At 47.5% G+C, this 9,834-nt stretch overlaps 1 protein-coding gene across 3 annotated transcripts in view; it reads right to left on the reverse strand.

Moving 5' to 3' along the window:
- The window catches only part of LOC108002492 (optomotor-blind protein), a 92,404-nt gene extending 83,084 nt beyond the window's left edge, over window positions 1-9,320 (reverse strand). Inside the window, exon 1 of one of the 3 annotated variants that reach the window (XM_062077517.1) lies at window positions 6,344-9,320. In XM_062077517.1, the coding sequence (XP_061933501.1) occupies window positions 6,344-7,064 (721 nt within the window). In that variant the 5' untranslated portion in view covers window positions 7,065-9,320. The remainder of the gene's footprint in view (window positions 1-6,343) is intronic. The other 2 variants (XM_062077515.1, XM_062077516.1) reach the window with 2 other exon arrangements.
- Between the last annotated feature and the right edge of the window lie 514 nt (window positions 9,321-9,834).

Below are 9,834 nucleotides of genomic sequence, written 5' to 3' on the forward strand. Positions count from 1 at the left end.
GTAGTCGTGTTTATAGTACAGTATCCACTATAAATTTCATATTTTACGTAGTATAATACCACACATAACGTAATTATTAAAATTTATTGCCTATAAAGAGCTAGAAGTTCTCCGAGTTTAGTACGTGACGTCAGTAGTACAAGAAATATTGACAATAAAGAAATAATTATTCCCTAAGTCCCCCCTTAGTCTCGAATTTTTCTTTATCGTGCCCCTTTATCGTACTACCGTAAGAGCTAAGGGAAACCAAAAATCCACAGACCAAAACCCGGATATACGGATTGACACAATGGACAATGGCCTGTATCCGAATAATCAACTCGTTGTCAATAAAAAAAAAAAAAATTCCTAAACTGAAGACGCAATATCTTTAACCAACGGTTAAAATCGTCGAGCAATTTCTTTTTCCCTTGAAAAAGGGTATCTTCTTTCCAAAAATCATCCACACGACAAAACAAACAAAACACTCTTCTCGCGTCTTTCTACGAAACACGAGAAAACCATCAACCTCGACTATTCGCTCGAAAACTTTCTCGAACGTGTTTCCAGAATTCTCCTCGGATACGAAACAGTTCAACCGCTCCCTTCTTCGACATCGGCAAGAAGAAAGACGAACGCGTGACGACGAGGGCGCGGCCTCGAATTAATTCATCATTCGAGGTAAACGAAGCGAGGGTAGGACTGCAACGCGGAGAAAGCTCGGTGTAATAACGCGAGATGTTAGAATAACGAGTTGAAAATCGCTTCTCTTCGTCTGACGCGCGGCCATCGATGCGAGAGAGAGAGAGATCGGCGGAAATCGGCTATCGTCGCGTTGGACGAGCCTCTTCCCTGCGTTCGTCGCGTTTTGTAATTTCTTCTTTCGAGGGGATCTTTCGCCGATCGGAGAATCGATTGAATAAAGTTTTCTCTTTTTCTTTTTTTTCTTTGCAACTCGTCGTATATTAAATAAAACGTTTCGATCTAAATCTGAGTAAATGGTTTCGTTGAATTGTTATTTTGTTATTGGACTGAAGATTCTTCTTTTTTTTTTCGTTTATGAATTTCATTTGTTTCTTTAAAGGGGAAGAATATATAAATGGTGAGTTTCGTCTGTTGTCTAGTCTAGTCATCGCGGTTTATCACAGTTTTTTTTAAGGTATTTTTAGAATTTTTACGGATAACGAGTGAAAATGACTTCGTAATGAAGTATTGATAATAATAATTGCGTCGCACTCGAAATACACTTATCGTCTAATTGCCGCCATTTGCAAATCACTTAATTAAAAATTACGATTACTATAGTACTTGAAGAATTTAAAAAATTGGCACGTGTTGCCAATCGGACCTTGACCGGAATTTTTCAGATTTCTCTCTAACTTTTCCTTCTTTGCTGTTTAAATCGATTCGCACTTTATTTTTTTATTCGATCCAAGAATTTTAAATTTCTCACACGTCCAATGATTCTTCCGAAACGAATAACCTCGCAATTCTCTCGCAACATTATATCCGACGATCACCGAATACTCGTTTTCCGGCATTTTTCGTTTAAAACGTTTTCACGATTCGTCGAGAAGAGCACGGATCACGAAGATGACAACAATTCCCTTTTCATTTTCACAAACATCCTCGCGTTTCTCCCGCCAAAGTGGGACAAACGTGCACTTCAAAATTTCTCTCTTTGACTCTCTCCACGATTCTCCCTTTCCTTCCTTCTTCCTCTTCGCGATCCCTTTATCGTCGACCCGTTGTTCCACTCGAAATTCCCTTCCATTCGCCACCAGGTGGCCGATATCCACGAGAGGAAAACACGCTATGTTCGTTTCTCCGCGACGATATTTCCCTTCGAAAGCATTTCTCCAATCGACCCGTCCGCTTCCAATTCTAGGTTTTATTCTTAGGCCGGTTTCCAAGTTGCAGGAGGAGCTGTTAATCATCCCGTTGAACCAGAACCACGGGCATAACGCCGCGTGACCCGCGATGCCTATCAGCTATCCGGATTAATTCACAGTTTCTCCAACCGAGAATTTATGGAGATGCTCGATGCTTAATTCCTCGCGGCACGGTTCCGTTGACAGCTATTTTTTCTTTTTCTTTTTTTTATCTACGCCCTGCTAATGGATCTTCAACAGTCGAGTCTCCCTTTTTTTTTCTCTTCCTTCGATCTCAGCCGACGATTCGCGGCGGAACGATTTCTTTCGACGATTCTTTTATCGACGATGACTTTCCATTGCAATTTTTGTTAATTTTCAATTCTATCTCAAACCGATTATTGAAACTTCTTTCCAATTAAACATTTGATTAACTACGACGAGGAGGAGATTTTGATGCTTCTTTTCTTTTTCTTCCAATTTTCTTAAATATCCCACGATGTTAATCCTGTTGTTAAATTGGTTCTTCGTTAAATTATTTTCGATCGTTATTATTTCAATTGCGTTGGTCAAAGAAAGTTGGGAAAATTGGGAGATTTCTTTCTTCTTCGTCTTTTTTTAAGAAATTACGAATGTAGAGTGTATTTCTTTGATAGGGAGCAGTACAATGCGGTACAGTCGGTTAACAACATGGCCGACATTACGGCAAAGAAACGCGCCAAGAATTCTTTCCACTCCTCGCTTCTGTCCCTGCCTCGTTCGACAACGGAGGAACAGAGAAAAAAATCATGGAACGACAACGAGTAGCTTTCTAAACTGTCTCTCGTACAACGCACACTTGATATCACAATTATAATCAATAATCTTAGACCCACCATAGAACTATCACGAGCGCACTTTTAAAAAAAATGAAAAACACGCGTTATGAAGAATTTTCGTTTCTTCTTGTTTCGTTATTAATTATATTAATTCTAAAAATTAATCTGAAAATTAATCTCGTAGAACAGAATTAGAATTTCCACCACCAAATCGTCAAAGAATCTTGAGCGAAATCTTTATCTCGTCGTTTCGACAGTCTTTTTTTCTTACATCCTCCTACGAAATTATATTACGAATCGTTATTGCGCAAAATTAATCTCGTTAAAAAAAAAAGGGAGAAAGATTGGCATCGATTTCGAGAAAATGTTATCACCATCAAGAATAAGTTTTCGAATCGAACAAGGATAAGTTTAAAAGAAAGAACCTGACTAAAAAAAAAAAAAGAATGAAACTTTCATTGAAAAAGATTTCTTTCTTTTTTTTTTTTTTTTTTTTCACGTTATTATAATCTTTCACGATAATCAAAAGGATTTGAACGCGAGGGAATAATTACGCGGCGTTAATTAGCCACGTTTTATCGCGTCGGACAACGTCCAGCCGGGCATTTTCGAACAAAAGCGCCACTTTTCCAGACTTTTCCCGTCGGCCGCGTTGCGTAAGAGACGCGCGAGACGCGGAAACCGAGCGCGCTTCCGGTTTCAGGATGGCACCGCGCCAGGACACTACCGGTGGTCAGACACGAGATCTTTGTCTCGGAGGTTGCGGAGTATTAAATTAGATTTGCTTTTTTTGGACGATTCAAGATCGTTGATCAAGACACGAGCTTCCATTTTCCGATTATGCATCGAACGAGTAAGATATTTTTCACAAGAAAATTCGAAAATTCGGTTGGACAGTTCGCAAGTAGTGAGACGGTAGTGGGGAGGGTTCGTTTCGTGCAAGAGAGAAGAGCAGTAAGGTTTTGAGTAATTTTTTCTAAAATTTAAAAAAGGGAAAAATCGGGAGCTACGTCGACTACGCTGTAAATTTCGATAATTTGTTCAAACGACACACAGGGCAGCTTGAGCTTCCATTTTATATTCAGCTGACACCTGATACCGCGAATACCGTGTCCTCAAGATCGAAAAAGAAAAAAAGAAAAGAAAGAAAAAGAATGGAAAAGTCGAGGTTGGGTTAATTTTTATCGTACCTCGACTACTTGTTGCGCTATAAAATAATAACGTCGTTCCGAATACTGTGATTTCTAACCAAAATTTAGAGCGAGGAAAGAAATTGTACATTTTTCCTTCGTTCGACAAATTTTCCCCGCGACTTTAACTCGCCTCGTCGAGTTTTAATTTCGTTTCAATTTCCTTCGATCCTTTGTTTCCTGGATCGATTCAAGAAAATAAAATTGCCGAGACATTTCTCGAGACGATTCTTCCAGGATCAACCAGGATGCTAACAACAATTCACCTCGCTCCTAATTTAATTAATTTCACGAATACTTTTTCCATTTACTGATATCACGTACACGAAAAAGGAAGAAGCTTCCTCTTGTCTCCAACTTACTTGTCCAAGAAAGCGAGAAATTACACGAAGCTCCGAAATTGGAATCGCGCTCCAAAATTTAAATCCTCCAAGTCCCCCCAAGAAGAACACTTAACTCAACGAGAACTTTATATTTCCATTGTACACACTTTCATCATCGCACACCCCATAAATTATTCCTGTACTACACAACAGTAAGAATATATACTCGCGTATATTTCTCTATCTCTATCCATAAATTATTCCACCGTTTCACCGAGTAGAAACATAACCGTCAACCGTTTATACCCATCTCGAGCCGCTTCTTCTCGCTCATTTTAATTCATCCTTCATCGATTCGAAACGCAAACCGCTTACAAACCAATTTTCGTCCGCCAAACAAATCATCTTTCCCTCCCGTTTCACTCGAAACCGCAAACTCCCGGCTATCGAAAACTCCGTCCTCCTCGACAACGCCCGTCTCGACTCATTCCGAGCCAAGTTTTAACGAACCGATCGAACCGTTTCAAACGTGATTATACCCGCGGATGAAAACGCGTTTGCTTCGATCCCGAGATCGTACGCGGAACCATTTCTGGTAGAGTCGAACGATGGATAAACCTCCCGCGAGCGAAAAAGTGGGACAAAGTGAGGGGGCGAATTCCGCGCCGAAATCGCGGCGGCGGTTTGCGCGCAACAAGTCGATCGTGGAGCAAACTGGATCCACCAGGTAATTAAATGCCGGCCGATTTTTCCACGGCGAATATCGGTGTTTCGACGAAACGTGACGTAAGCGCGTCGCTTTTCTCCGATGGAATTTTCTCCGTTGGATTTTTAGAGCACGTGTTGCGATTCTCGAGGATTCGCAGGGTTTGGAACAAGACGAGGTTTAAAATATTCGAGAAATTTTTTTCGTAGCGTTGTAAGAAGTATCGAAGAGTTTGAGATGGTTCGAGGAGAAGAAACGATTCTTCAAAGTTGCAGATCTCCTCTTGGAGAATTTCCAATCGTTCTTCGTAGCAAATTTCGAGTTTGAATGGAAAGTTTTTCTCTAATGGCTGACGCTTCTCACTGATGGCTGATGGATCTTTACGAATCAATAGAAAATTTTCCGAAAGTTGGGTCCAACGAAGATTAACCAGTGGAGTAGGAGAACAATTCCTTTTCTCACTGACTGAGACCGACTCTTCACGCAGGAACCGTTGGCCAAAAATTAATCCACTTCTCTCGCTTCCCAACTGGAGTAACACGTTCGCGAACGATCGAAGAAATTCCCCGGCCATAGTTGGATCCAATTTCAAGTTCGGCCAAATTTGTTTACCGAATTCTACGGAGAGAAGTATCCGAAGCTATTCCTATTCGAGAATCTACCATTTTTCTCCGCTATCAAATGATCCACAGTCTCGCGTCTCGATCCAGATTCTCGAACAGATTAGATCCATTGTGACTCTATTCGCGACAACGACGTTTATCAGATTCGCTCATCAACGCACGAACAAGTTGTGACGAGTGGAAAGATCCAACGGGATCTTGGACGTCAAAGTTCGTCTCCGTTTCGAACATTTGAGTAAATACTTTTTGCTTTGGAAAACAGAGGAACAGCGTCCCGCCAATTCTCACGGATTAATTAAAAGCTTCTGCGAGAAATTACAGATCTCTAGATTAAGATAAAACTGCTTTACTCGAGCGATTCGCGTTCGCGGATTTTGTACGATTTCAATCAAGATTTTTATCTAGCTTCCATTCTCTCCATTCCGGAATGCAACATGCTACACCTCACTATTTAACGCCATTTCTCCTTCCACATTTTCTCAACCGGATAAAAACAAGTTTTCTAAATACTCGAATATATATACATATACATACATACATACTCTACAACGGAGAGCGATAGGAAGAAACGCAAGGATGGAAAAATAAAAACGATCCCATGGTCGACCTACATCGACCATTTAACCTCCTCCTCCTTTCCCCCTCCCCTCCAGCGAACACGAAACCGAAAAAGCGTCCTTCCAAAAAAGAAAGGAATCACGAGAGATAGGAATCCTCCCCCTCCCTTCCTCTCTCCATGCCGAAACCAGCAGCGTTTCCCGAAGGAAAACACTTCTCTCGGGCGGGAGTAATCGGAGGGGCGAGGAGAAGGAGAGAGAAACGTTATCGCTCACCTGGCGGCGTGATACCGTGGGGGTTAAGATGCGGATGATGATGGGTGCCGCTGAGGATCCCTTTCCCCTGGAGGTGGTGGGCCGTCGGGCCGGGCGAGCTGGTCGCCGGCAGATGGGCCGCCGGATTGTAAAATCCGGCCGCCGCCAGGGCGGCAGCGCTGAAGTAGCTCGCCGCGGCGACCGCCGAGGACGGATGGGACAATTCCCTCTGGCTCGGCAACGGGGGCGGCGTTTCCGGCGCGGCGGCCGGGCTACCCGGGCCGCCGGGCGGCGGCGACGCGCTCCCCTGCGAGGACGAGCCGCCTAATATCGGGGGGTGAGTGGTCGCGGCGGTGAGCAAGGAGGAGACGCTGAAGTCCGTCGGGCGCGGGGCGGCAGGCGCGGGCAGGTGGCCGCCGGTTATGTGGCCGTTGGGGTTGGCCGGCGGCGTGCCAGCGATCGAGGTGGCTGCGAAGGCCGAGTGTTGGTTGAGAGCCGTCGCTGACGCGGGGTACGCCATCCCAGGCCCCCCCGCCTCGGCCCTCGGCCCCGTGTTCGCACCCTCGACCACGTTAGCCTCCAATTCTCGTCTACGCCGTTGGCCTACGTCTATGTCCTTCAAGGAGGAGTCCACCTCCTCCTCGACCACCTCCTCGATCCGTGATCGCTGCTGCAGCGCGGAGGGTTGCGGAGTGCTGGCGCAGTGGGTACCCCTGCACGCTGTGTCTTGTTCGAATCTCATCGAGACGGGCGGGTGTGCCGAGTCGCGCGAGATTCTCCTCTTCGAGTGACTCAAAAAACCGAGAGGGGCTTTTTCCTTTCCTCCTCCTTTCCTTCTTCCCTCTTTTCCTTCCTCTTTTCTCTTTCTCTCTCCTCCTCTCCGCCCTCTTCTTCTCTTCTACTCTCCTCGGTCCTCTTCTTCTTCTTCTTCTTCTTCTTCTTCTTTTCTCTTTGCCCCTCTTTCTCTCTTCACGTTCGAGCTACACCCGAACAACTTGGATTTCACACGCACGACAACAACACAATACACATTACGGGGGGGATCGAATTTTAGACGTTGCGGTTCGTTTTTTCCCTTTCTTTTTTCCTTCCTTTTCTTTCCTCCTCCTCCTCCTCTTCCTCCTCTTCTTCTTCTTTCTTTTTCGATACACGAGGGATGTTTTGTTTCTTCGTAGGATTCGATTACCGTTGTATCTCAGTGATCCGTGCCGCGTCGAGTAACAACGGCGGTGTTACCAGGTGCAGCGCGATTTCGAGCGATTCAGTTTCGACCGTCGCTCGCATACTCGCGAGTTTCTCCACGAATTTTCACGAACGCGCCACGTTCAGGAGCGTGGGCCTCGATCCGCGCCGCGTTCTCGTCGCTCCCCCTGCGATCTCCCCTCGAAGTCCGTCGCGAGCCGTCCGCTCGACATCGTACGTCCTTCCTCCTCCCGAACCTCGAGGACACCTCTCGTAGCCTCACCTTGGAACCCTCCTTCGCTTGGAAACGATATCTTCTATGGTGTAGGATATCACGAATTTATTTTTCTTTTCTTTTTTCTTTCTTTTTTTTTTTTGCAAGAAACACCGAGGGAGGAGAGTTCTTTACGAAGCACCGACGAGCGTGGACGAGCACTGTTCCCCTATCCACGAGGAAAGAGCGAGTGAACTCGCAGAGAGACGGCGGTGGCGCTTGGACAGAGTCACACCGTGGCCGAAAACACCGATCGATCGAACAAAACCACCACCTCGAGGATTATATATATTCTTCTTGCTTTTCACTGTTCACTTTTCATCATTCACTTCCTCGTTTCGAACACCGACCAAAGTTCCGTCCCGTCCCGACTTAACCCGTGTGGTCAAGCAAGCGAGCAAGCAGTTCGACGCGACACGCGCGCACACCTCACCACTGTATATTTCGTGTATTTCGAACGCGTGTACTTACTCGAGGGACGCGAGGCGAATCCAAACGTTCACGCGACACCGACACGCGACCGAGGCAATGGCGGAAAAAAAGAAAAAATCTCTCTTCCTTTTTCGCCCTCCTCGGATATACGTATCATGTGTACATTCGCGCCTGTTGTCCCTCGACCGTTACGAAGCGGAGAGGAAAGCGAGAGAGAAGCGAGAAATTGCGCGCGGAACCGGCAATCCGTCCGACGGCCGGACGATACACACGGGCCGAGGACGAGGACAGTTTGGACCGGTCGTTGGTTTGGATCGTAGCGCGAAACGCGAAAGGCGAGAGGAATCGAAAAGACCGAGAGAGAGGAGGCGCTCTCTGGACGACACTGTAACGCTGTGTGCTGTGCGCGCTAGCCGCCTCGGCCGGGGCTGGAGAGCGGACGAAAGGTGTTACTTGGGTGGCGCCGCGATGGTCACTGAGCAGCGCTAGGATTGACACCTCCTCTGGGGGCTCACCCCCACACCTCCCGCGGAGGTGTTGGTGTGCTAAAGTCCTCGTCCGGATTCAGGGCGTGTGTACGCGCGCGTCTACGTGTAGACGGGACGGAGCAGGAGCGACGGCGGCGGAGGGGGGAGAGAGGTGGACGGAGAGGGGCCGAGGGGGAGGGGGCGCGGCGCGGGAGGGGGAGGGGGAGGCCGCGTGTATGTGCGTGTACGTACAGACCGGACCGGAGTGTGCCTGCGCCGCTGCGAACGGACGCGGGAGGCGTGAATGCTGGAGGGCAGCGACGCGAAGACTGAGACGGTGCAGGGGCTCCTCCTCCCTTCCCCTTCGACCGTTCGGCCGTGGAGGCCTGGTGGGGGAAACCTGCCTCGACAACCTAGCAGGCGACCGCGGTGCACCACCGCGTCGAACAAGAACGAGACTAGCCGAGCGGCCGAGAGAAGGACGAGGAGGGGTAATGCTGTCTACTCCGATTCCCCACCACAACGAGCAGCGGGCGATAATGAGCGCTCGTAGTTCGGATTGGCGTTCCGGCGCCAATCCGAGCGGCGTTGCTCTCGACGCCTTTTCCGACGTTCTCCGTCCTTCTCTCTCCCTCTCTCTTTCTCATTCTCTTTCTCTCTCTCTCTCTCACTCTCTCCCTCTCTCTCTTGGCTGAATTCCGTGTCTCCGTCCTCGTTACCCCCTCTCCGACGACGAGAGTTCTGCACGACGCTCCGGATGTTCTTCCCTCGTCTCTCTTTCTCTCTCTCTCTCTCTCTCTCTCTCTCTCTCTCTCTCTCTCTCTCTCTCTCTCCCGGCCGTCTGTCCCCTCCCCACTCCAGCGCGAATTTAAGGGTGTTAACCGCGAATACGCCCATTAACACCACCCTCCCCGCGGCATCGGGTTGTTCGCGAGGTTGTTGGGAAGGGTAGGAGGAGAGAGAGGGGAGGTGATCGACGTTGCTCGAAACTTCGCTGTCGACAACGCAGCCGATTGACACGTTGCTTGGATTTTCACGGGCTCTGCCGCGGATCGGGCGATAAAATCATGCAGCTTTTCAGGAACAGGGGAAGCGCGCTCCGTGACGAGATGTTTTTCATAGAAGAGAGCATTTGCAAGGTGTCGAGTATTTTTTCC

The sequence above is a fragment of the Apis cerana genome, linkage group LG7, assembly GCF_029169275.1.
Source record: "Apis cerana isolate GH-2021 linkage group LG7, AcerK_1.0, whole genome shotgun sequence".
In the NCBI taxonomy this organism is placed as follows: Eukaryota; Metazoa; Arthropoda; class Insecta; order Hymenoptera; family Apidae; genus Apis; species Apis cerana.